Here is a 27,564-nt window from a genome sequence, read left to right on the forward strand (position 1 = left end):
AAGAGTGAAAGACCAAAGAACATTTACCAATAAGGATTTTTATCAACTTTCTTTGCCGTGTACCTTCATTGGGGGAGTTGGAGCCTACATCATCTGATTTTGGGTGAGAGGTGGTTTGCACCCTGGACTGGTCACCAGCCAATAACAGGCCACATTTCAACACACTCACACACCATTGTAGACAATTTAGAGCGGAGGTCACTATCCTTTTTGAAACCGAGTTGCCTCTTGGGTGCATATTTTTGCCAATGGCTACCAGTTTTTATAAAGACTTCTAAAATAACAAATTTTCCCAAATTGCCTTTAAGCATACGTGATTAATAATTCATGCTTATTACATATATGAATGTTAATGATTTCTCACAGTAATTATTATCAAAGACACATCAATATGTAACAGTTTATTTCTATAAATCTCTGCAAATGTTATCATTTCGAAATGATCAACTCTACGTCACTTCCCAGGAAATCACAATGGCCCAAGTGAGCAATTTTTAGAACAGGCTCACAGGCGACTCACTTGGTCCTTGCGAGCTATCTGGTGCAATGTTGGCGACCCTGATTTAGAGCGTTCTATGAACCTCACATGCATGTTTTTGGTATGTGAGAGGAAGTCGGAGTACCTGTAGCAAACCCACGCAGGCACAAAAATACATGCAAACTCCACTCTTTACCGTGCTGCACCATACAAACAACACAAATGTAAAATTAAGACTAGTGGCAAAATAAACTCTGACTACATAGAACACACAGTTTTAAAACTCAAATCTCACACATACAAATGCAACTGCGGTAGCAACTCTGAATATAAATATAGTCAGTAGTAGATATTGTTCATAAAAACGTGCACTGCACATTAGAGACAATCTAGTGAAAAGTCACATGTCCTTTTTGCCAAAGAACTTCTTGAAGACGGATTTGTTGCGAGGCCGAGGCAGGCTAGTGAAGCTCATCAGCGGGCAAGCGTCCTGCTGCCAACCAGCCACCGTCACCGGTGGAACGCCACAGGTCTTGCCATCCGATGACTTGTCTCCCAGAACTAGCGTCACACTATAGTTAGACCCTTTCTCCGGGTCTCCGCAGATCTGCTGCGTCGGCTTGATCTTCTGATAGGTTGCTAGGAGACGACACAGACCGCGAATAGTCAAGACATGCGCAGACAACGTATTATAAAGGTCATTAAGGTTAATAGGCGTAAACTAACCAGAAGTGAAGGAGTGGGAACGACACTTGCTGCTCAGCCAGTCCTGATTGCTGCGTGGGGAGGACCAATGGGAGGAAGAGGTGTTTTCTACGTTTCCTCCCTGAAGTCCGTGAGTCACCATCTGCTTACAACTGCTGCTATCGTCATCATCATCATCATTATCGTTATCTGAAGAGGAACAAGCAGCAAATAACAGCAAAGTCGAAAATGAAGCAAATGCTCAGTAGACAAATCACAATGAACTGACAGTGATTCAGTGTGGTGGTACGCAGGCTCTCTCTAGTGGTATCTGAAAGAATCACTGAAACAAATGTTCAAGCTGCATGATTAGAGTGGTTTAAACTTTTTTTTTATATTCCAGTACAGTACATCCATGAATTAGTGTCCATTTGTAATCAAATCTAAAGTATAAAAAAAATACCCTTTTCAAACATTTAGGTGCAGATTTGTTATTATTTTTTAGATGCAATACATTTTAATTTACTTTTCCTTAAAATATCGAACATGTATATGATGAAAAAAATACTGTTAATGTAAGTAAATTCACTTTTAAGGGCATAGAAATCAAATAAACATATAGCAGAAGCAAACTAGCAATGCAAGAGAACGTTAGACAGTAGCCAACCCAGTCATTAGTGATGAATTACGCACTTACACCACGTACATGTTTGAAAAGGAATACGATGACGTATAAACGTATCTGTCCCTTACCATTAATCACAATTGCACGATTCATCCTTCCATCCTGTTTCAGTATATTGAATGTTCAATTTTATTTTCTATTTCTATATACAGTGCACAATATATCAAATGTCATACACGTTCCAATTCACTAACATGAATATGTTGCCATGCATAGCATATGATTAGACTATATAGTATTACCTGTTTTAGATTTAACTCGAAAACAGCTACTATACTAATAATTAATGGGAAAGGTTACTATAAGAATAATTAATATTAATAAACATTGCAACTAAAATATACTTATACTTTTACTAAACATGTGCTTTTTCATGCCAACAACTATGATAATTATAATTATAGTATTACCCGCACTTTTAAACCCATGGATAATGATCAAATAATAACAAACTGTGTAAAATGTGGCAGCCAAACACTGAGGCCTACAACACTACTGTATTTTATTGTTGGTGTTGGTACATGGAGAGCTAAGACCTTATCTTTTTTTCGGAGATAGTGGTGTAAAAAAAATGAAAAGACTCTGAACTAGAGCATTGCTTCAATACGGGGTGGCAGTAAGGCAATATTCGGGCTCCCCCTACTGTTGAACAATATATCTGCAGTGACTAGACCTAGTATACCCATCTAAAACTCAACAAAAGATGGATTATCCCTTTAAATGGCTTTTTAAAGGACCAGCTGTGTTAAATGATAAGGATTATGCCTGTGTTCAGCATTATTTATACAAAAAAAGACATTTTTTGAGCACTTGCTCTGTTACACCCACCCAAGGATGTCAAAATGCTGAGTCAGAGAAATATTTAATGCTGTGCTTATAGTCTGTACAGGTGTAGAACATCACTACATCAGACTAAATTGTGTTTATGATTTGCTAATGTGTTCAACTCGAGGCTCAAAATATTAAAAATAACTGAGTGTGATGTAGGAATTTTACAATAAAATTGGGGGAAAAAAAGCCCCGACATGAATAAAAAAAAAAATAGAGGTCAATGTAGCAGCTTTCCTTTCCAGGTAATGGGATTCACAACTTGCAAGATAACACCTTTTGTTTGAATCCACAATTTTTTCATGCGCGCAAAAGCATAAAAAGGAGTGCCTAACAGGTGTGTTTTGTGATATTGTTATCCAAAGAATAAAAGGCAAGGGTTGTCAGATTCTGATTTTGCCAGAGAAGTCTACATTTTTGCAGTTAATAACAAAGGTCCATGTAAACAATTTGTTTGCCGATTTAAAGAAAGACGCCATTGAACTGACTTAAATAATTGTCATCATGCTGCAAGATGATGACCCAAAATGCACTTCCAGAACAACAAAGGAGGTTAACTGGGGCAAAAAGTGGACATTTTTAGGCCGGTCAAATCAATCTTCAGATTAAAACCCTATCAAGCATGCACATTATGTGATGACGTTGAGACTGAAGGGAGTAAGTTCCCAAAGCAATTTATAGCGAATCCTTTGCAACAGCTAACGGCCAATTGTGCCTCAGCTTCAGAGCACTGGTGATATGTGATTGGTTGTTACCTGAGCCCTTAGCTACTCAGATATTTTTTCTAGTCGGCAGAAGTGACAACAAGACTGCACCCTGAGATGGCTAAAAACGGGTGGATTATGCTGGTAAACTCATATACCATAAAAGCAATATTCATCAGAACGCCATGGTTAGCCGTGAGAAGGAGCATAGAATATATTGTGGTAAAGAAAATGTGGTGGTTGACGTCCCCTTTAAGCCTATCTGTCCCAATAATTTGATCATCTCAGTGATTGAGTAGATTCAGACTTAAATACCTGGAAATGAAAGCTGAAATTTTGATCTCTTGTCTCATATTTATCTTTTGTGTTCAGTCAATTGCAAAAACAGAGAACTCCAATACTTTTGGAGTTGAGTGTCCAGTATGTTGTCCATAAAAAAAAAAAAAAAGCAGAAGGCCTTACTGCAGGAGTGTCCGCGTGCGGACAAAACAGTCGAATGTTCCTCCAAACGTCTTTGGTGACTGTGTGGCAAATGCACGAACTCTCTGGCGAGGACAACCATGTCTTTGGCTCGGTTCGGGGGTTTCCGTCTGGGAAACGTCGAGGTGACATCATGCTGGGAGGAGCAGTAGCATTTGGCCAGACCATAGCAGTCTGTGCACAGAGGGGGGCTTCTGTTGGGAGGGACAAATGTTTTCTTTCCATTAGAGAGTATTAGTTTAAAGAGCAGTAGTGTTAGGTTGGACAGGATTTTTTCTTACAAGGAAATGGGTATGTCTTGATCTCGTGGTTTGCTCGATAAAGAAGACGCAGCCTGACTTGCACCTTTTAAGACATAAACGACTTAATTACATTGTCACCTCACTAACAGTCACGTTAACATCTGTTTATGAATTTACCTGTGTTTGCTTGTATTTTGTTCATCCATTTGTCCATCATAAAACGTGAAGAGGCATTGAACAGATATTCTGAGCCATCACGCAGTCTGAAGGCAAAACAAAATTTACAGATACTCAACCATCCACTATGTTTACACATTTAACCTCCTTCCTCACCTCTGAAATTGTAGATCATTGTAATACCTTTTACTTTCTTACCTCAAACGGAAGCAGTTTGGTTTCTTGGTGTACTCCGGTGCAGATGAACACTCGGCTCCAGTGAGCTTCAGTGGCAAGCCACAAGCAGAACTCTGTAAAGGCAGCAAAGACTGACCACTGATTGCATGTTACTGTCTGCCTTAATTATTCATACTGGACTCACCCTCAGCGTTTCCTTTCTATCCTCATAGAAGCATAAGGTGTTTCGATATAAGACGGTATGATACGAATTCCAGCCTCTGAAGGCAGCCTGTGGAAATAAGATAAGAGAGTGCTGCTGACTGGGGACTTTACACTTGCTGACCATGCTCACTTGAACACCAAATGGAACCTTTCTTACTTTCTTTCCTCCAAGCTGAAGCTTTTGCTTCCTCTCGAGAGTTCCCTCTATAGATTGCAGCTCAGGATTTCCATTCTAAAAGGGGTTATGACATGATTCAAGTTCATCCCTGCTTTCAATCAGAACAGCCTCACTTCTGATGCAAAAGATGCTTTCAATCTCACATGGGTATCGCAGCACCCTCTAGTGGCCGTTGACTCCTCCTGCATATCACTGGCCTCCAGGTTCTGAACATCCTTTATTTGGTGGCAGAAGCCATTTAACTCGTCCTGTTGAGTAGAAGATGCTCACTGAAAGAAAATGTGTTTCTGGTTCTTCCAAACATTTTATCTGCTGTGGTACCTGCAGTAACCATGCACATATATTTGGTTATATGTCATTCTCTTTTGAAAAATTTGTCAATCTTATTTTTTCCTTTCTTGAAAGAAAATGCATTGTTAAAATGCAACTGAAATGTCACTTGTCGTGTGACGATTAATATTAAATTACACTGTTATATGCTTAAATTCCTCTGGTCCTTTGTGACCTCTGGGAGGAGTCTTGAACTAATTTTTGCAGGCTAGGAAGCTTCACCACTGTTTCATGTTTCTTTATTTGTGAATAATGGCTCTCACCATGATTTGCTGGAGTCATAAGCTTTAGAAATGGCTTTTTAATCCTTTGCAGCCTTAAAGTTGGTAGTTCATTTATCATCCATTGTTGAATTTCTGTGGATTGTGGCATTTTATCGCCGCTTTTTGAGAGCTTTTGTCCGACTTCATTTTGTCATGCTGGTTCTATTTGGCTGATTTGTTGATTGAACAGTTCTGGAGGTAATCAGGCTTGGATGTCGTCTGAAGATGTGATTAGCCAAAGTAAAATGATGATTTAACAAGGGGGGTAAGTGCTTTTACACCATTTAAAAACTGAATTATTTTTGTTTTCATGGGTAATATGTATGCTTTTGACATTTGTTTGATGATCTCAGACATTAAAATGAGGAAACAATGAAAATAAATAAGAATTTGAGTTGGGGACAAATACTCCTTCATGGCACTGTATGTGGGAAATAAGAGATTGAATTACCTAGTAGAAAGTACTCCTCCTTAAACTAGTTTGAGGAAACAGAACATTGTGGCTGTCATTATTTTGGAAAATCTTTCATGCTGATTTTAACCAACATTAGTTGTGCTACATCAGCCAACAAACAACTATCAAATTTGGGAGCTGATTAACTTGGCAATGCAAAAGAAAATTATTTGTGTTTTGTTTTGTTTTTTTTGGCAGAGGCCTGCACTCTGGACAATGCAGGGAAAATGTTGGTTATCAAGACAAAATAAAACAAAACGTCACATTAACAGAAGTGAGATGAATCGGCTGTACAATTTAGGTCGGTCTCATGTGGTGGCGCTTAATCAAGTAAGGACCTCCTTACCTTTGAACTCGCTGTGTGCTTGTCCAGCTCCTCCCCAACTTTTGAATCTTCCCCATCTTCCTCCTCTCTGTATTGGTAGATATATTTCTGATTGTCAACAACATCTGGAATCTTCAACTGATCCGCGGCTGTTTCGTTCACAACTACCGAGGTCTTGCCAATTCGGTCCCTGTTTGAAGAGGCTGCCCAGGACTTTCTGCCTCTTACGATCCCTTGGGGGCTCTGATCCTTATGACCACCCTCAAGGCTCTGGGTGGTACAGGGCGGCTTCAAGTCTGCCACAAAAAGGTTGGGTTCTGAGGCTGTCGCCAGGTTTCGGTAGTGTATTGCTGGCACTTTGCTGGTGGATGAGCTGGGAATCGGCTCACTTGTCTGATCCGATGATATTGACTCTTGGTTAGGCTGGTACATGATGTCTGAACAGATACTCTGCCTAAAGTTGGTAGTTTGGTTCCAGATACCCTCCAGCTCTTCTTCTTCCTCCTCAAACTGTTGATGGTCCAGATGGACTGGTTCTTGTTGTAGGTCTTCGCTGAGTTTTGACGGGCCCACATTTGCTGTCATCTTCATGCTGTCAATGCGTCCCACTTGAAGGGACATGAGTCTCCCCACCATTCCAGTAATCTGGGGATTATCTGAACAGGATGCTTCATGACATTGTTTGATGCAGTTGGAGCTGGAGATGCCCGAGTCCACCCAAGTTTGGCGACCATTCGCAGTTGACTTAAGATTGACAAACATGTGAGAAGCTTGATGCAGACACTGTCCTGGCTTATCATCATGTACACCATGCATTATTGCACTTTTGTGGTACTTGTGTCCATTCAGGTCTCGAATAAGTGTATGAACATTTGGGCACTGGTGTTTATGAGCCACATTGTTTATGGACACAGTGGGTTGATTCACATAAATAGGGGGTTGGGAAATCTGGCAGGTGTAATCATTTACAGTTTTGAGTACTGATGACATTTTGTCCCACTCCTGCGCTGCATCATCCTGTAGATTGAACTGCCTTTTGGATAAACCATTGCAAGATTCCATTTGATCCTGGTCTTTTTTTGGGGAAGGATGTGTGTTGGAAATGGCATCATTATCAGACAAGTCTTTCACAACTGTAGATGTCTGTGTCACAGAGCTGATTTCGGCTCTGCTACCAGTGTTGGCAAGCGAGTAACGAGTTTGTTTGAATGAACTCAATGCGCTGTGCCGCTGGAAGTTGGGATCTGTATCAGTCCCAGGCGCCTTATTGGATTCCGGAGGAGCAATAGTAATTATTTCCTGAATGCTGGGGATGAGAGTCATGTCCTTGGGTAAATCAAAGCTCAACACGGAGCCCAAGGAAAGAAATCTGCACTGGCCAGTCCCTTGGACGGAATTGGCCGGTCCTTCTGAAACAGCATATGGAGTAATAGCGTCCTCTCCAGTGCACTCGAACTCAATGTCTCTCAGTAGGGGACTCTTTGTGTCGGCCATAACGTTAACTCCATCCCCACACTGTGGCAAACTTTTCTTCCTTCTACCGTCTTTGAGCGGCCAGGTATGAGTGTCATAAGTGATTGTCTCACTGGCGTAAAGAGGCTCGTCGTTGTCCTCGTCAACCCCCATGACTTTCTGGATGGTATGCCTGCGAGTGTCGCTCTTTCGCTTTCTTTTCTTGCCCATTCTCTTCAGGCTGCAGAATATGGAGCTGTTGACATGTTTCCCATTCAAAGGGTGGAAGGACATACTGGTCTGAGGTGCTTGCACTGTGGAGGGTGGTGAGGAGGAGGATGTTGAGGCGGTTGGAGAGGCTGAAGATGTCAAGCGGCTCTTTTGGCGTGGTAGACTGATACTCTCATACACTGGGGCCACAGCTGAGTTGTTATCCTTGACATGTAAGAAAGTACTCACCTACGGAGAGAGGAAGAGAGCATTTCAACATGTGGGTGTTTTCTTTTCTCTGAATCTCAAAATGCTTGACCCCAGGATTTTTATTCCCAGATATGTTTGGGGTGTCATTTTGCAGCTAGCAAAGAACAAGAAGTGTTTGATGTGTTAAGGATGAATGATGGCATGAATACACAAAAATTCTACATTACCATGCAAATCATCAGTCAAAGGGAATAAAAAAAAGTGGAAGGGTAGAGAAGCAGAAGATAGTAATTACATTTGCATGGCATGGTCAAAGTCATAAATCGATGAATGTGGTGCCACATTGTCTCTCAGACTAATCTCATTTTCGACTTTGCATGAAAGTCTGTCGCCTTTCTTGGAGATTCGGGATGAGCTCCCTTTCCTTTTGGTTGTATTGTTTGACTAAAAATGTAATGGGGTTTCCGGTAGAAATTCCAATTGTAACCGTGATCCTTCCTTTCGATATTCCTTAAATAGTATCTTTTGGAAGAGCAAGGTGCAATCACACCAAGAAAACCGTAGGTAATTAGTGATGCGCTGTAAATCAAAAGTGACTGTCACTGAGCTACAAACACATCTGTGTCGGGACATCTGGAACTGTGGAGGAAAAATAACATCTAAAAATGAAACCTGACATGAAAGTAAGCTACTTTGGAGCTGTAGTTAAGACTGGAAAAGAGAGCAAAAGCAATAAAGTGTGAAGCTGAAAACCATTTAAAGAGGTCCTGTACCCCGAGTCCAGAAAAGTTTACTGAGTCTGTCAGCACTACATCACCAATGTTTACTATACATATTAGTTACAAGAAACATGCTGGCTAAATGATAACTATCGGACTAAAGAAAAATAAGCATTTTTTTTTTTTGTCGACATGACTGCGTGCACCCAATGCTTTTGAATGTGTATATTTATTGCAATCCAGTCGTCGACATTAAGCCGACAGAGCAGGAGGATTTTTTTTCTCAGACCGAAAATATGTTCATGCGTCAGCGAGCGATCCTTCCGCCAGCCCACATTGATGCGCTTGTGTTTTAATGTCCTAAATTTGGTATTTGAGCAGTCCAATGTCGGTGGATATGCAATTCCAAAGCATTCCTTTCTCTGGATTTTATTTTTTCTTTAATACTGTTCTGAAAAAATATGAATGACATCATCAGAGAAACTTTAGCTCACCTTTCATCACAGTGTCAACTTCAGTAAAATTTGAAGTTATACCACGTATTCTTCACGGTTAGATGGTAGTAAAGTAACAAACCTTTATTGTACTTCTCTAAAATATCCCTCCAGGAAATGTGCATCATTAAAGCAGAATTTATTGGATTCTTGTTTGCATTCACAACATTTGAATGAGAGGAAAATTATTTTTGTATTTTTTCACTTTATAACTGCTATAATGATGTGGGGAGGGTGTGAGTAAAATAATGCTTTGCCAGCATTAAGGTCTTTAGACGTCATATATTTCCTCTTTGTGTCACACCTATCGACTTGGAAAATGGATCACAACACCAGGGTGCAAGCTGCAGGACCAGCTGTACCTTATACGGTTAAGCCACAGTAAATAACTACACACAGCATGCAGTTCCAGCACATTTGAAGGCGCAGCATGCGTTGTCAATTCACACCCTGCAATTTACCTCATTTGCACTCTGCCGATAAATCTTTTTCTTTCGCTTAAAACTACCCAAAGTATTTTCCAAAAGCCCCTGGCAGCGCTTCCAAAAGTTTTTACAGGCAGGCACAGTCGGCTAAAGGAGAAAGTGGGCAAAAGGACAGAAATGATGGCCAAAGTATAACGTGGAATAAACGAATAGCAGCTAGTTGAGGAGAGAGATCCTATGGATGCTTTTGCTGTCGCAATTTGGTGAGTTACCTAAAAATATGAAGCGTGTGTACTCACCCTGTGGAGAGGCTCAGACGTTTCTTCTACAAACTCATCATTCGAATCAGATCGGTCCACCACCTGAACCTGGCTGTCACCCGTGTTACCAAAGCTGAGGATGAGGTTGATCATGCCCCCTAAAGAAGAACTGCTGGGCTCCTTAATGACCATGAGGGATTGTGTGGGAGACTCTGACCGGGGGTCCTCACCGTTCCGTCGTGTGATACTTTTCATGACCTCGTATCCATCCTCTAACTGCTTCTCTTTTGGCTGCTGGACATTTCCATAAAACTGTATTGACCGCTGGCTGTCTCCGCTAGCCTTCGGTTTGCTTTCTTCTGCGATGATATTCAGAGACTGACAGAACTCGTAGGTATCTGTCGTCTATTAAACAAGCCAAAGAGAGAACAATTAGGTAATATTTACAAATATTTCCATTTGTTTTAAACTGTGCGTGCTATGAACACCTAATGGTGTATATCTTGAACAAACTCGATTGTAAAGGTTTATAATTGCAGGCGACTCGTGCAAATGTACCTCGGAGGGAGAGTACGTGGCCTCAGAGTAAATGTTATCTATTGAAGACGCCTGCGTGCTCTTCTTGTGAACCCACTCTTGTTTCCTTGCTCTCCAGTGCACAGAAATCCACCCAAGCATACTGCGGAGTTCCTCCATGCGCTCTCCTACCTGAAACACATTACTAAGGGTCAGTAATCGCGATAAAATAACCCAGTGGTATATATTTAGAAATATCTATAGTCCAGCTCACCATCCGAGTGAGATGGTGTTCTTTGTCTAAAATATTTCTCCCAGATGCGGCAAGCTCGTCAAACTCCTCAAACTTCTGCTCAATTTGTATATCAAGCTCTGTGGATTGCAGGCTCTGCCCATCTGCCCTCGAATGCAAGCCTTCTGAGAAAATGCATGACCGGGTGTCTTCTGTCCATGAGCTACCCACAGAAGTGTGGGGGTGGGATATGAGGTGTTGGAAAAGACAAGGAACAGAGTTGTGAGAAAAGTCATTCACAAAAAAATGAGAATGAGCAGACCTCCAACCTTAGAAGGACATACATTAGCTTGTCAGACTCACACCAGCAAATATGTGCTAACTTGCTGAACACTTAACTTTTCAACAGCGAACTTGAGGACCAGAACTTTGTCCTTTACTTTTTATGGAAATACGACAAGAACATCTGGCCCTAAATATTTCCCCTTACATTATTGCAAGGTAGCTCCTGAAGAAGTCTTGGAGTTTCAAGAATTCTTGCAGACGTGATTTGAGCTGCATCACACTTTTCCCCAGCTCCGTCCAGACCTGAAGTGTTGCCCGAATCTTGGTCCAGAGTACATGTACTCTCTCTGGGCAGAGCTCCTTCAAACGAGTAGCCCGGCTCTCCATCTCCTTCACTTCATCAGTGAGAACTTCATAGTCAATCTGTGAGGATGACAATAACAATAGAAATCAATTAAAGCATCATCTTTGGCACTGTTGTGTGAGCGTGTATCAGTTGTAATGTTGTCCATGACTTCATCGACATAGTTCTCTATGTTCTCCACAGCAGAAAAACATATGGTCCACATATGTTTGATCAGGCAATAGCAAACTGGCCATCGTATCCACCTTTTTCTTCCCTTTTGACAAGGCTGTATTTATTAGTGTTAAAAAGGTTCTCTGGGAGCAATACTTTATTGCGTCCGTCTGCAACAGTGAGCTTCAAGAACAGTGAGATGGGATTCCTGTCTGCTGACGGTACATTTATTTCAGTTTGTGGGATGAGGTCATTTCTGCTTCAATGGTATCAGGTCTAGATATATGACTCATATATTTAGTGTTTCCAAACGCACACTTTTAACTCTGTTACCTTCGGATGTGATACGCCCATCGAACACACACAGTTTTTGAGTGATTGGGGTGGCTCTTTTTAAGATCTAGCAAAATCTAGCAGGAAACCAACATAAATTCATGCATCAAATTAGGTCTGTAATCTAAAGACCATGAGTCAAAAGTGATTTATACTGTCCCATATTGGCCTTGGTGAATTCCTGAATTTAGAACATAACATGATTACATTCCTCTCACCTCAAGGTGGGTGTTCCTCTCCTGCAGACTCTCAAAGTCACAGTGATCTGGCTCACAATGGACTGCCATATCTGTCTCCTTTTCAAGGATGTCCAGGTTAAGACCATTGCAGCTGCAGAGACACTCCTCCATGCACACGGACAGTCTGGCTTGCTAGGGTTGCACACAAATCATCACGAGAAACGGTAAAATGATAGTTTTTAGTCATTATTCTTCAGTGAGATAAACATTGCAAATGTTATAAGGTGACGTGGAGTCCTCTGAGGCATGTTTATGTGCTATCCTGACGTGACTGCATAAATCACATTACTGAAGAGAAAACACCCAAAAATGCTCATTTGTGCCTTTTTATATCCATAGCAGTCAAATCAAACCAGATGGGGCTCTATTTGTTTTGCCAGCTGTTGTGACTGAAGTACTTTCTACCTAATAATACATGAGTTTCTGGACTTCTCCTCTCTCACCTTGCTCAGTAGCTCCTGTATGGACTGATCATGACTCTGTGATGATCCTCTTTCCCTCACGGTGTCATTTGGCATCTCTGCAGCTCGTCTTAGTTCCTCTACAGGGTCACCCATGCTCAGTTCACCGTCAACACTGCTTGGAAGTCCCAGCAAGTCAGGAGGTGATGAGATCTTACTGTGGAGAGGCTATACACACATATCTATTAAACTTTATGTACTTCATAAATGAAAATTTACCACATCCTTGAGGTACGTATTCATGCCTAGTGTTGGTTTTATTTGTGCCGTAAAATATTCTTATAGCTTCCAAAAAGTGCTTGAGATACTCAAAGCGTCAAAAGCGCGGATGGCTTTTTCCACACACTTCACAAAAAGACAAAGGCTGAGACACATGGACAAAAAGAGGACTGGAAATGAATTCAACAATATTCTTCGTTGTGTCTCACCTGAACTGAGAGGTATTGACTACTCTCATGCTCCTGACTTTCCTCCAGCTCCACACGCTCCAAGAACTCAGTCAGCTTGTGCGTGTCCTGTAACTTGGAGCTCTGCTGAGTCAGGGCGCTTAGAACACGTTGGTACCTGGAAACATTTGAAACACTGGAAAATCAGGCACACCTTAATCATCATCTCCATTCCCAGCCGAGCGCCTTTCAGCAATCACATTTTACTCACTGCATGTATTATCTGAGTTTATTTTACTTTGCGAGAATGATGTTTTCACGTAGTCATGTGTCACATAAACATACTACTTCATACCTACATGCGTGCAGATGGGAAAGAGAGACATTTGAAAGGGTATTTTTCCACATTAAACGGACTTGAAGTTGCTTGCGTTCAGTTTTAATAAATGACACCAGCCCAACTGCGGGTTAGTGAAAGTTTTCTTGAGGTGTCTATTCCAGGCCCCGCTCATTACCTACTCTGAAAAAGCTAAATGGAAACCTTTACCACTCTTTGTTTTCTTTAGTCAGTTTGGTGTTCTTTGCAGTCTGGTTTTTATGAGTATAGGTGCATCTAATAATACAGTCCAAGTTGTACTCAGTGTCCATGGCGACAACCTTTCATGCTATAAGTCAACTAAAGTGAGAAGCATGGAAAGGGTGAGTCTGACATTCATTGTGTGGTGGGGAAGTCGATGTCAGGGCTACGGTTTAGACATCATGTGCTCTATGAATCAGAAATGACTTAGCCCCAAGTTTTAACGGGTGAGCACATTAGGAGAAAAAAAGAACTCTGGTTATACAGTATGTTCTTATTTTGCTTAATAAAAATTTCAAAAAGAAATTAAATATTGCAATTAGAACTGGAATGCATAATGTTGCGCAACAACTGACGGTGGAATGCAATCATTGTTTAAATTAAATGATATTCTCGAATAATAGCACTTGATCTTACTTTCTGTCCACCTCTTCCATACGTGATGGTAAGCCACGTGTGTGCGGGTGATTTTGGCCATGGAGGCGCTCCACTTCTTGTTTGAGAGCACTGAGCTCTAGGCCACGAATGGCTATTTCTTTCCCCAGCTGACAGCTCTCTCGCTCTGCAATTGAGATGGTTTCAGGGTCACGGGCCAGCGAGGACTCCTTCATGGAAAGCTCCACAGACTCCAGCCAGGCCTCCAGGCTTCCAAGTGCCTTTTGTACTTTAAAAACCTTTATAGTAAAGAAGCAGAATGTCAGAGTTTTGCTTTTCATCGCAAGAAACCCCAATTAGTCACTGATCTGCCACTTCTAATATGACAAAGTCCGATTCACATAATATTGTAGCTCATACTAAGTGATCATCAGACTCTTAAAAGATCAGCTCACACTCTAGACATTAAGTTTGTCACATGCACAATCATCTGCCATAACTGCATTCAGTTGAAGAAAATCATTTCTGTCTGACTTGAGAGTACAGGTTCTGCGTTGAATGTTACCCTAAAGTCCAGGTCTTCTGAAGCTTGCAGGAGCACAGCATTCCTCTGGCCCCTCCTCTGCAGCTCTTCCCAAAGCATCTCCAGTTCGCCGAGGAACTCTTTTATCTTGGTGCTGCCTGGATGTTGGGCACGGACTAACCCATGGCCCTCCTGAAAATGATCGAATGATTTGGATAATTGGAATGCACTGTATCCCAAAGCTCAACTAATGCAGATTAGCTCACTGTATGATTTGCACAACATTCACTTATTCCGAAAGAAACTGCAGCTTACTCTTTTTACCACCTCTATCCTGGCTTTGTTGTTGAGGATTTCTTGTCGCACTGCATCTTGGCACCTCCTGGCTGCCTCTAGTCCTTCGAAAGTGGCTATTGAGCACACTTGTGTGGCCATAGAAACATTTTCCTTCAGCCAGGACAGAGTCTGAAAAATATGGAAAGCAATCAGCTTGAAAGCGTGGAAGAATAGGTTTTCACAGTGTAACAAGCAACACAGCTACTGTACTCAGAATGAGGTGTTGTTTCCGCTCCTGACCTAACAAATAATACTTTGTAGAGGTACAAATGAGCCTGCTACGTGAAGATTTGCTCGTTATGAAACATGACCTAATGTCTGTTTCCTGTTACAAGAGAACAATTTAAGAACCAACGCGCACAAATGGAGTGCTAACTTAGAGCTGAAAATCGATGGATTAAAAATGAGACTTAAGTTTTAAAAAGCAATTTTTTGATGTTGCTGTCAGAGGTCGGTTTACCTTGTCAGCTGACACAGTGAACTTTTGCAGCTGAATATGAAGCTGTGGGTGGCCTCTCGGGGCAGTGGCACGCTTGGGCTCACCTTGAGGCTTCCTGCTGGAAAGAATGACTTACATAAAGACCTCTCATTACATAAGAGAGAGGGAGTGAAGGTCGACTGAAATTACCTTTCTCTCCTCAACTGATGACCGATGATGACATCATCAGGCCCATCTCCCATGGGTGAAGAAGAGGTGTGGTTCACACATTGCTGTGCCTGGCTTTGCTTAGTACTCTCACAACATTCAGAAATACTCTGGTGGAAAAAATAATTCATCAAACGTAAGATAAAATGCAAAAACGAGGCAAGCTCATTGCGAATGAGAATGGCTGGAAGCAAGAAAACATGGACACTTAAATGAATGACGCAAAGCTAATTTTTTTGGTTGCTTTTTTCACGCGATGAAAATAAACATCACAAGACCAATGATAATGAAAAAATTATTCTCGCATGGATAACCACTACCACAAATAGGCAAACTATAACTGTTTTCCGTAAACAAACAGAACAAGATGGCCATCCAAAGCTGTCACAAATCCAAGCTCTGATTTAAGTCCGACAACCCAATACAACAAATGATGGAGTCGACATATATTCACTACACATTTGCTTCTGTGCTCCCTCCTTCATAACATAAACAACCCGTGAAATGTGCCCAACATCCAATGTTTATGAGAGATCATGTCAGATAGCACAAGTGACTCTTTTGAAGTGGTATTTTGCTTTTCAGGCCTCATCCAACCACTTCGTTTCACGAGACACTTCTCCCCACAGTAGTGTTGAACCTCATCTGTTTTTCACTGATCCCCTCTTGAGTGTCTTCCTATGAAGTGATGTCAGCCAAAAACTATCACTTAGCACAGAGTCCATCTGGTCTGCAGGCCGAGCATCTGGCTACACTTAGCCATAGAAACAAATGATGCTCGTGTTTACCTCTAGCAATAAAGAGACCGTACTACTGGCATCCGCACTGAGTCCACCATAAGTGAGTCACAAACACTGGCATACAGATGACGATGTCCACGCAGGGTACGAAAATCCTTTTTGTTTAGTGGATATAGTTATGCACAACGCACGCTATGTACAATATCTGTACATCAAGGTCTGTCTGCTAGCACACACAAACCTGCCCATCTGCAAACATTTAAGCACTCACAGGCGCCTGAGGTAAAACACTACTAAAGAAGTGACAAATGACTAACTATTTGATTGGTGGTTGTTCCTGGCTTTGTCTTGGCTGCCTTTTTGGTCTTTTGGGTTTTTGTTTAAAGTAACTTTATTAATCGCACTATAAAGCGTAACGAGTAATGCTCCTACAGAAGCGCAACAAGCAAACTCACAAGGTGAAGTTCAATGGAGTCAACTCACAGCTATGAGAGGGATTAGGATGAGAAGACAACCAGTATTCACAGCCCACTGAGCCCAATATCCCTTGTCATTTACAATGGGCCAGACAAAGTAAAAAAAAAAATAAGAGCAGGGAAATAAAGTCGAATGGAAAAAGGGTATTCTCTCTCATTCACTGGACAATTACTCATTAAAAGACTTGCAAGGACTTCCTTCGATAAACTAAACATAGCAACACTTATTTTCTAATGGAAAGAATGGAGAACATAGTGCATTATCTACTCCGCTTCTCCCCACAAGGGTCGCGGGCGTGCTGGAGCCAATCCCAGCTGTCTTCGGGCAGTAGGAGGGGTACAATCCCCCAGACCGGTTGCCAGCCAATCGCAGGGCACACAAAGATGAACAACCTTCCACACTCACAAACACACCTAAGGGCAATTTAGAGTGTCCAATCAATGCATGTTTTTGGAATGTGGGAGGAAACCCGCGTGGAAAACCCACACAGGCACGGGGTAAACATGCAAACTCCACACAGGAAGGCCGGAGCCGAAATCGATCCCACGACCTCTGCACTGTGAGGCCATCGTGTTAACCAGTCGACCACCGTGCCGCCCTGGAGAACATTTTATTGATTATTTTTATGCAAACTACACAACTTTACTGATGCTACACAGTTGATTGATTTCTTCAAGGCATACTCACAGTTTGTAATTAAGTTTATGGACAAAGTAGTAACATTGACATACTGGATAATTTTCTCACATGCCGGCCAGAATATAATTTTAGCTCATGATCCAGTCACCCTGGATTGACCCAACCATCTATTAACACAGCAATGGCTGTACTTTGTTAAGGAGTTTGAGCCAGGATATTATTCTGTCATAAAGTGAAAGGCTATATAAACTAGTTGACTTTGAGGTGAAGGTAAAAGTGTGTTTTCTCTGGCCCAGCCTTCAGCATGGTTAAATAGTCACAGTTTGACATTTTTCATGGAACCTTGTGAAATTCTCAAGACTGGTCTTCTTGTGGTTGCTACAAAGGGATAACCATAGTATTTCAGGACAGAGTGGTATTAAAAAGTACATAATTCATTTTGGGAAATACCTTACTGGGAAACTGAGAAATCTGGCAATTTACTGCGATGTGTTACCAACTAGTAGAAATGAAAACATGTCTGTTGGGTGTCAATCCAGAATCAGTGCTCACATCTAAGCCTCGATACACTATTATTAAGGAAAACCCTTCTCAAACTATAAATAAGGCATTTTCCCAACCATCTGACACTTAATGTGCGGTGGCCACAGATGTTGCTGGCACTGATGACATATTTCCCCTACTAGCTAAGAGCCACAGTGCGGTCATGCTCGTAACAGATCATAATACCTACACTGCTTACCGTATAGTCTTCCGCATGACTCTGCCGTTCTGGCTTTCCCATGGTTGCTTGAGTCTCTGTTCCCATGGTGCATTGGAGTTCTTGGGCTGGTGTCAAGGGGTCAGCGTCTTCCCTGGTGAATATTGAGCCCATGGGAGGGAGGGCTGTCCGGTCACTCCTACAGGACAAGCAGAGCAAGAAATTGCTGCGGTGCTGACAGCAGGGCTTTAGAGGTCCACAATAAAGTCCAATTATGGTTGTGAATTTTCTGCCAGCGTTTGTGTCTTTTGGATCTAAATAGCCGAGGCACACAGCTTAAACGACAGCGGTTACGTCATTTATGGAACTGAAGATAGTCTCCAGTAAATGCTGTAAGCCTGAAAGAGTTTTCATGGTTGGGCGGGGATGAGCATGATTCTTCCCAAAGATATTTCCTCATCTGCTGTGTTGATGATGGTGGTGGAGAGCAATGTCTAATGTTGGTCCAAAATCGCCATGGGTGTTCTCTTGGGCTAAGATGTGGTGACTGCAGAAGTCATCTTGTTGTTTCTACATGAATTCATTCAAGCTGTCCCATTAATTTGGCATCCTCCATATAGTACATCAAACTTGTTACGTCGCTGCCTGCTTGGAAATTATCTCTTTTTTTGTTTTTTTATTGCAGAACATCCATGTACTTTATGGACGTTATACAGATTTAAAGCTGTTCCATGTTCACTGCTGGTTTTGTGGTCTTATCCATACATAGAGAACGGTCCTTCATTAAGATTTACCCACATCAACGTTTGCATTGAAAGGCAACAGAAAAACACGACAACACCTGCTAGCTTACCTGAAAATGTTCTGAAGAGAAACCCAACAGTCCCTGACCTCACTCTGCTTCTGTGTTACACCGGCAGCCAAGACAGGGTGGAGATTTGACAGCTGGGACACGCTCACATCTAACATCTAGCACACATATGCATGTTGGTTAAGTGGAGAGGGTTTCTGCAAAACACTTTAAGGTTTGGAAATACAATATTTTATCTGGGAAAAGAGCTTTTCCTACCATGATTTGACTGGCAATGTCTCGTATTTCTCTGTCTCCGAAGAGGCCTGGCTCTTTTGAGGCAGATATGCTTTTCATCTAAGATAAAAGCAGATGTCTCAATGATGTCATTTCCATGTGTTGGACAGTGAAAAACATAATGAAGATGAATTATAATACCATATTATTAATGGCAAATAATGTGTTATCAGCCTGCTGGTAAAATGAGGACACTTCCAGTGCAAGATGAAGATTGTCTTGGTGTTTTTTCAGATGAGACTGCACCTTCAGCCACCTGTACACAGAGGAACACAATTAATAAACGTTTAGTCATCCTTCCTTTAGTATATTGGTTCATCTTGATGGACACTCACATTTTATTGATATTTTTCCTCCTGCTTGAGATGCTTTTACTGTCTGACTTCCCTTGTTTCTCTAGTTTTAGAGCCATGTGATTGATCTCTTCGTGCAAGGTTCTGTATAGCTGCTCATCCTACAGTAGAGAAGCAAAACAAACAAAAAAGTAAATAATTCAGTTTTAAATGTAGTTTATTTTGCAAATTTGGGCATCGATGGCTAGGGGACTGAAAGGATAAACACAAGTGCCAGAAAATACACAAAACAATATATACTGTATATTGTTTAGCCAAATAAATAAATAAATGAATAAATGTATTTAAATTAACAAATACAATTAACGTTGATGTGAAAAATAAGTTTGTTAAGGTTTTTCTTTTACAGATAACAGTTGTTAATTATTAACGCTCACCTGTTTCAAATCTAAAATTCTTCTGGTTAGCTGCATTTTGTCAACATTTGCACCCAGGACATTTACAAGAGACTGCTCCTCTTCCTGTTGGCACACATAAAAGTCGAGTTTATGGCCTCCATTAGTTGGGAAACCAGACAGTTTTTTTTTTGTTAATGCAATCTTCTTTTGTTTTTTTAGTGCTGCTCCAATCGATCAGCAAGACTTGTTACATGTTACAGACCAAACCAGTAACTGTACACACATTTGTGCATTTCCTGCACAGTCCATTTGAAATAATGTCTTGTTTTGAAATAATGTCTTGTTTTTGTATCGTAAAAGGAAGAATATTCAGATATAATTATTATTTTTTTAAATCTGTATAATAAATTAATTGACAAATAATTCACAGATTAATTGATTACTAAAATAATTGAGCAGCTTTAAAATTGAAAAATGCACAGCTAATCCCTGTGATCGGTATTGGAATCTGTATCAGCCAAACTCACTCACGGGTGATTGGAATGGTTCGCATTAAACCCTGATTGGAACAACCCCCTACTTTTTAATTTTATTATATTTTGTTTACATGATAGCCGTTTGGAACCAGCACATTAATTTTTATGCCATTCATTTTGAATTATCCCTGAAGGTTGATTTGATCACATCTGAAAAGAGAAATTGGTATATGACTGATAGACTCCAACTGAAGGACTAATGATGTTCAATTTGCGGCTTAGACAGTTAGCTGAACATGTAGTGAATAATTTAAAAGTTAATATATCATTAGTTGGTATTTGTAGTTGTTAGTTGATCATTTGTAATTTATCCATCCATCCATTGTCTGAGCAGCTTCTCCTCATGAGGGTCGCGGATAAGCTGAAGCCTATCAAAGCTATCTTCGGACATTTGGCGGGGTACACCCTGGACTGGTTGTTAGCCATTTGTCATTTAGAGTTGGTACACATACTGTACACAAAAGATAGAAATGGTAGAAAGAAACATCCCAAACTTCTTGATGCTGAATAGCTGCCTTTTACCTTCTCTTTAATCCATGTCTCGAGTTTGTCCACTTTTTTGTTAAACTCCTGCAGGTTTTTGGAACCTCCTAGGACCCTGGATTGACTGGCAGCTGTCTGTTTCAGAATGTTCCATTGATCTTTGAGCTGGCTGAGCTGATTCTTCACAAGGTCAGAAGTAGGATTCAGCTTGCAGATCAGCTGATCACCTGTCTTTTGCAATGAAGACGAACAAAAATGCCATGAGTGTCATCGGAAGCAACATGATATGATAGAGATTTTTCATACATTCAGTATTTTGTCACATATTTCTACTAAAAATAATTTGGCTTTAACCTTGGGGTAAATAAAATCAACAACTGGTGATTATTTTTCTTTGACGGTTTCTGAATTCCATGGTAGGTCAATTATCTGCAATCTGTTTTGAAAGATTTTCTTCAGAGCATGAAAAGTTTGTCTGGTTAACTGTGATTAATGGTTACATTCAAATTTCCAATGTCTTAACGTCACAACTGACGGGACACTTTGCTTTTTTTTGTACTGCTGGTAACATGGTAAGGATTCCCCGTACTACATAAAAATGGCTACCTGGTTGAGTTGAATTAAGGTGTTGTCAAAGTCTTTAAGATCTCGCTGAAGTATCTGTGAGGCTTCATCCGAGTCCTGCAGGGGGCAGCCCTGAATTTTGGAGTCATCCTTCAGGTCTTGCAGTTTGCTTTTGCTCCATGTCTCAGCCTACAAAGCCCATTTCCTCTTAGTAAGTTTCAGTCTAATCTGTCTTATTACAAGTAAATCCACAAGTCTTTGGAATTTTCTTACATACAAACACATTTCATAGAACTGTCTAACTTGTTGAAGGATAGTCCTCGCTTGCTGGTTACATGACATCAGATGCGTTACTTCCCGCTCAAGACCAAGTGGTAGTATCGTGTTAGTAAATGAAGTGCTATTTCTGATGATGAGAAGAGAAAAGAGGTCTTGGCTTTCAGTGCTTCAGACACATCAAGAAACACTTTGTTCTCAATGTCATATTATGCAGAGCAGACGTTTCACATGGTCACTGCCAGGGCACGATTGCACAAGGCTTTGTGCAGAACTGATTTTCTGGCCGATGACGTAAAGAGTGAGAACTCTAAAGCAGGTGACAAAAGCCAAAACCGTTTGGAAAATGATCATTTGTTTGCTATAAAGTTGCAAGCTTATTGCCATGACTGAACCAATAAATTAATCCGTCGTCTGGTACTTCCAGTTCTAAACAAGACCTTACATAAATCAGCAAAGCTTTTATATTTCCACCGAACTGATGTTATGTACTTCATCAAACATCAAATTGCAGTTCAGTGCGCAAATAAGCCATTACGATGTCAATACATTGAGCTGAAAGGAATGTAAAGTAAGTAATATTAAATAATAAACATTATTAATCCACTTTCTCATCTGCATTAAACATCTAGACCACATGTGACAGGGCCGCTAATCAACACATTGCCCCAGAATAAAACGTGTGATGTCACTTGGCCTCAGAGACGTTTGTGTTATGTTTACGGGCCCCTTGAGGCATTCAAGGTATTTCTGTGTAGAACAGAAGGAAAAGAGCTTGACAAAATGTGCCTGCTGCTATCGCCTCAATCTTGGAAGGATCTCATGGCTCACAATGACCTCATACAGGAAGTCTATGATTCCCTTGTTTCTTCCTGTCCACTCTGCACAACAATGGCTCGTTGGTCCCAACGTACAGTTGGGCCTTAGTCAAGCCCCCCCGAAAACAAGAGTGCTAATATTGGCGGTTTAGATTGTATCACTGCTTCTATAATGTGAAAAATCTGTGACTACATTGAAAACAGAGCCGCCGATAACGTCATCCTTTGGTGAATATATTTAGAAAGCAAAATGGCTCTCTTTCAGTCAACCTTTTAGTCCTAAAAGCCTAATTTTAGCAAGTGAAGGTAAAAACAAGCACACGAGTGTACATTTTTACACGTTGTAAAATGTTAACCATTCAGCCACATTTTTAACTGCTCCAGTAATGGCGGCCTAGACCTGAAAACAACAGTGAGAGTGCCGGTTTCTATATTTTGTCATGGAAAAGCCTCAGTAAAAGTTTTGCAAAACAGCCTTCGAGACAGATGGTGTGTTTCTCCATGTGCTGACCGGCTTTGCAAGGTTATCCTCAAGCATTAAGCCATTTTAAAATCATTCAGACGCTCAAGTAAATAAATAATCTAAAAATCATCTAGCAATTAACTCCTTACAAACCCAACATGCCCTGAAGTGTCTAAATCTAAACCTACTTAAACACACATGCCGAGACAGCATTTGAGCACACAAGCATTACTGAGCTAAGGCAGCTAATTTTGCTAACATGAACAATGTGCTGCATTATTTCATTGTTTTTACGACGCACTTTATAAGCTTGCAATATCCAATAGTTCTTATGACTACAAATCAACTTTCATGTTTGGACAGATTGACTGGACTAAATGTTCTTGCGCCAAACTCTCAGGTCCACCGGCATGGAAGTTAGGATGAGATAACGTGACCCGTTGTGCAGCTCATAAAGCCTTGCGGGGCCATAGGCGTGAAGAGATAGAGCCAAACAATGATCTCATCTCTAAATAATTGCTTCACTTGTGGCGCTTTTCCCTCCTCGTCTCCCCTTAGCCGAACTCATTCAGTTCTTGGGACAAAATAAGAAGCAGTACATATTTTGGCTGATTCCATCCAAAGACATCATATGCAGCTTGTAAATTATCTTCTTTATTTTTATTTCTGTGGCCATTAAAGTTTAAAATAATTTTTTTTTCCAGAATTAAAGTGACTGCATTGGAATAATGTACAGCACGCTCCGCGGTTGACTTTCATGTTGTTCTAACTTCATCAAGTTAGAAAAACTTTTAAAATATTTTAAATAGAAAACAGCGTGACGTGAATTAATTTGCTCTCAGATTAGAACGTTTTCTTAGTAATAAAAATTACTTGATTGACTCTAAAGGTTAGATTTTAATACAATTTTCATAAAAGGTGAAGTTAACCACGATATAGTTAAACTAAAATAAAGTAAAAATAGTTACCTCTGACATGATACAGTTGACCCCCGCATTTCATGGGGTATGGAGAACTGGCCAGTCCGCAAAAGGCAAAAATCTGCATTTAATTGACTGTCGTTGAAATGCGCTGGGTAGGGCGAACGAAACTCCCAAATTCTCCCCAAAAATGCTGATAACCATTGGATATGTGTTCTCCACAAATGGGTTAAAAAAAAAAAAAACTTCCTCTCCAAAATATAAAAAAAAAAAACAGATACAGCTCATTATGGGGAGTTGATCATCTACGTAGAGTTCACTGCCCTGAAGTCTAGCGCGATTTGTTGAGGTCACGCATGATGATGGTTTGACTTCTGATGCATATTTTCCCAAAACTTTGGATTTATCAAATCGTATCAATTTTAGGGTACTTGGAGGTTCCACGGTAAGTTGTAAAAACCTCTGCAGTAATGTGGAAAAGTCCTTTAATGCTCTTTTCACAGCAGTAAATAGCAAGACAAAAAGTTGATGGATGGTAGCAGTGACATTCATTAGAATTCTACACATATTCCATTTAGGTCTAAAGGCAGCCAGATTCCTGCTATCGCTCAAGCATAAGGGAATGTTCCGCGCAAGTAGTTGCCACACCACATCAAAAATTGTTTTCATTTTAATTCCATTACAGCATCATTAAAAGGACATATTTACTGGTGATGTAAGCACAACACTATTGGTAAAGACATTTCAAATTTGTTATTTTTAGTCAGAAGTGTTGCCAGAAACATTTTATGAACACATGAAATGTGTGCAGCAATATACAATATTATATATTTACCTGTAGTACTTTCTTATTGAAAAGAGAAGTGTGCTGAGTATAGCAGACAGTCTGGGATGTAACATCTGTTGGCTCTGCATTCAGTGCGAGATGCTGACATCTTTGAGCGTCTTTTTCCTGCCATTCAAACAATGGGAAGTTTAAATGTCAGTTTGGAAGTATGCAAATATCGTTTTTAGTCTTTCGGATTTGTGAAAAAGAAACATCATGAATCTAACATTCATCCATCCATTCAGGATTGCTTTCAGCTGGAGCATATCCCAGCAGACTTTGGGGTGGAAGGCAGAGCACACCCGGAATCACACAGCATGAAGACAGACAACCATTCACATTCACTTTACAAAATCACTGAGTACGAGGAACTAGAAACTTTCTGCAAGCCTTGTATGGACGTCAAGGGAGAGAACCGGTATATCTTCATTGACCATGATTCCGACATTTATTATTATGTTTGTTTAAATCAGTCCTTGAAAATATACTAAGGCCACTCTTCACTAAAAAAAACAAAAAAACAACTCCTATCCTTTTCAGCATTAATTTAAATTTTTAAAATGAACACAATGCTCCCACTAGACAAGCATTCCTGCAGCTCGACAGTCGGGAAACACCTGGGTACATGAAGGAAGCAGGAACTGGCGGATCCTCGAACGTCTGCCTTTAGGCAGGCTCAATGACTGTTTTTTTATCTGTTGCTTAGTTTTTATTTTGGGCTCCAAAAAACAAACAAAACAAAAGAAAATCATTTTATCATTCAAAATTGTTGTTTCTTATTACGACTACAACAATCTACATTCTGCTGCTGTCACACCTAAATTGTAACTCTGGTATCATTAAATTATTTTTTTGCCATGATCTTTTCGATTAAACTATTTTTTACTTTACAACTGTTTCTTTAATTGATCTTAACTGGCTATTTGAAATTAGAAGGACAATATGTTGTTTAAGTGAGTAGTTAGTTTGTGACGCAATGAAGATGTGTTAAGCAGTCGAATGACATAAAAGGACGAGGGAGGCAATCGCTGCGTTAGTGTGTTATTATTACCGGCCTCCATGTGGACTTTACAATGTCTTTTCTTTTGTTAACATCTTCCCTGACCTCATGTTTTCCAGTGAGCACTGCCTCTGAAGGGTGTGTTGTAATAGAGCACTGCATACACACACACACACACGCACACACACCCACACACCGGAATACAGAGATGACTTCAACAAGGACCTCGCCAAACATAACAATACGCTTTGCCCAATGTCATGCAACACACTACATACAGTGCAGCGGATTGGGTTATTCTGCTGACTGGTGACTTTTTAACTTCAGGGACAGCCAAACAAGAAGAAACCCTAAGCACTCAAACTGCCCTTGTCATAATATTGTATTAAGTGCCCCACAAATGTGTCATATTAGGAAAGGTAGGAGGTTAACCATATACTGTAAATAAAACAAAGATATGTCCCCAACAACCAATAAAACAGTTGAAACACAAAGAACAAATGTTTCTTAAAAAAGAAAATAAATCATGAATTTTACTAATTAAAAAAAAAAATGCGTTGGTGTTAGCTCGTTCAAGAGTCAAATTTAGCAAAGCTTCTTACCTGTTGGATGGACTTCTGTTTAATTAATTTTGATTTGGTTTGGCCATGCATCGCAGGATAATCCTCACCAATGTTTGTTTTCACTAAAACCTAAAATTTGGACATAAATTATCATGTTGGTGTTGAATATACAGCAAGATAAGCATTCTTGCTAGCATGATAAAGCTAGCATAAACGTGCTTCAATTAAGATGGTAATTAGCTTCCGGATACTTAGGCCTGTTCATTAACTCTAAGGCTTACTTCCTATAAAGAGATACATTCATACATTGTTTCATACTGTTTCTCAAATAACATTTAGTGACTTTTGTTAAGAAAGAAAGAAGCAAATAAAAAAAGAATAGGAAACAAAAATCATAGATAGCTAAGTGTTGTAAAAGGAGCACATTCAAATATGACAGGAGTTTTAGGTTAGGCTTAGTTAGAATGAAACAAATATGGCTCAGTTGTCATTAAACAATCTATTCTATTTTTTAAATGCTATTCAAAATTTTACTGTATCTTGTACCTTGAACTGAGAGTTAGGTTTATTGTCACAGTCGACTCCCACAATCCTAGGAAGGTTGGGCTCACATGTGCCGCTGATGTTGTTGTTGTTATTGTGGTTTTTGGATGTGGCTCCCAAAATGGATCGCTGTCTTAGTCCCATTGAAATTGTCTTCTCTGGGCTTTTCTTATTCCCAGAGATTGTGATCTTCTTGATGGATCTGGAAACAGCAGAGGAAGGCGTGACGTTCTGGTTGAGATGGTCTTCTGCGGTCATGTCTTCCTGTTTCTGTTTCTCTGGAGCTACCTGATGGCCAGTGGGAGCAACCAGACAGGGGCCATGTGCGCAGATCTGCTGTCGACTGAGGTACAGCGAGTTCAGGTTCTGCTGTAGTGTGCAGTTATCAAGGTTCTGACATTGCAGATAAGTGTCCGTAAACTCCTGGCATTTGGGTACGACAGGGACCGACAGCTTAGTCCCAATTGTGAAGGGCTGTATCTTCCTGACAATACTCTCAGACATGGCCAGTGTCCTGATGGAAAAAAAATCTAGAGACCAAATTCACGTTCAAAAGAAAAGCCTCTTACATTCCTCTGCGCAGTCTCCGCACTCACTGTGTCTGCTTGTCCAGTCTCTGTGCTGCTGACAAGTGGAGGGTTGAACAGCAAGTGAAAGGGGAGTTCAGTTGTCCACCTTCTTGTGCATGTTGAGAATGCATAGCACACAGCCTACGATGGCTTCCTTAGACTCTTGGGAGCTGACACGTTCCCAGACGTGGCGCAGAGCTGTGCCGAGGAGTGTGACGGCTGAAGAGAGGCTTCTCCTGAGGGACTGGACCAGTGAGCCAACCA

General features: G+C 40.6%; 1 protein-coding gene across 7 annotated transcripts; it reads right to left on the reverse strand.

Moving 5' to 3' along the window:
* Positions 1 to 386: 386 nt before the first annotated feature.
* mymx (myomixer) lies at positions 387 to 27,564 on the reverse strand. Of its 7 annotated transcripts, none has more exons than XM_088304962.1 (34): positions 27,328 to 27,564; positions 26,735 to 27,245; positions 26,228 to 26,317; positions 24,635 to 24,751; positions 21,365 to 21,511; positions 20,798 to 20,989; positions 19,779 to 19,862; positions 19,384 to 19,502; positions 19,190 to 19,304; positions 19,031 to 19,108; positions 18,815 to 18,930; positions 18,004 to 18,160; positions 15,388 to 15,515; positions 15,220 to 15,316; positions 14,739 to 14,888; positions 14,466 to 14,615; positions 13,943 to 14,199; positions 12,991 to 13,126; positions 12,545 to 12,730; positions 12,081 to 12,233; positions 11,218 to 11,435; positions 10,770 to 10,950; positions 10,538 to 10,687; positions 10,019 to 10,384; positions 6,231 to 8,120; positions 4,981 to 5,085; positions 4,817 to 4,891; positions 4,640 to 4,726; positions 4,477 to 4,568; positions 4,279 to 4,364; positions 4,141 to 4,204; positions 3,842 to 4,053; positions 1,205 to 1,372; positions 387 to 1,117 (listed from the first exon to the last, which is right to left on the reverse strand). In XM_088304962.1, exons 1-34 carry the CDS (start codon positions 27,429 to 27,431, stop codon positions 879 to 881), a joined length of 7,020 nt encoding a protein of 2,339 aa, XP_088161088.1. In that variant the 5' UTR covers positions 27,432 to 27,564; the 3' UTR covers positions 387 to 878. The 7 variants fall into 7 exon arrangements, with proteins under 7 accessions (XP_088161088.1, XP_088161084.1, XP_088161087.1 ...); XM_088304958.1 differs by having other exon boundaries at positions 10,019 to 10,137; positions 10,210 to 10,384; positions 26,735 to 27,369; XM_088304961.1 differs by lacking the exon at positions 27,328 to 27,564 and having other exon boundaries at positions 26,735 to 26,933; positions 27,020 to 27,188.

Source organism: Idiotropiscis lumnitzeri, chromosome 9 (genome assembly GCF_059441095.1).
Source record: "Idiotropiscis lumnitzeri isolate Australia: NSW breed Sydney's pygmy pipehorse chromosome 9, RoL_Ilum_1.0, whole genome shotgun sequence".
In the NCBI taxonomy this organism is placed as follows: Eukaryota; Metazoa; Chordata; class Actinopteri; order Syngnathiformes; family Syngnathidae; genus Idiotropiscis; species Idiotropiscis lumnitzeri.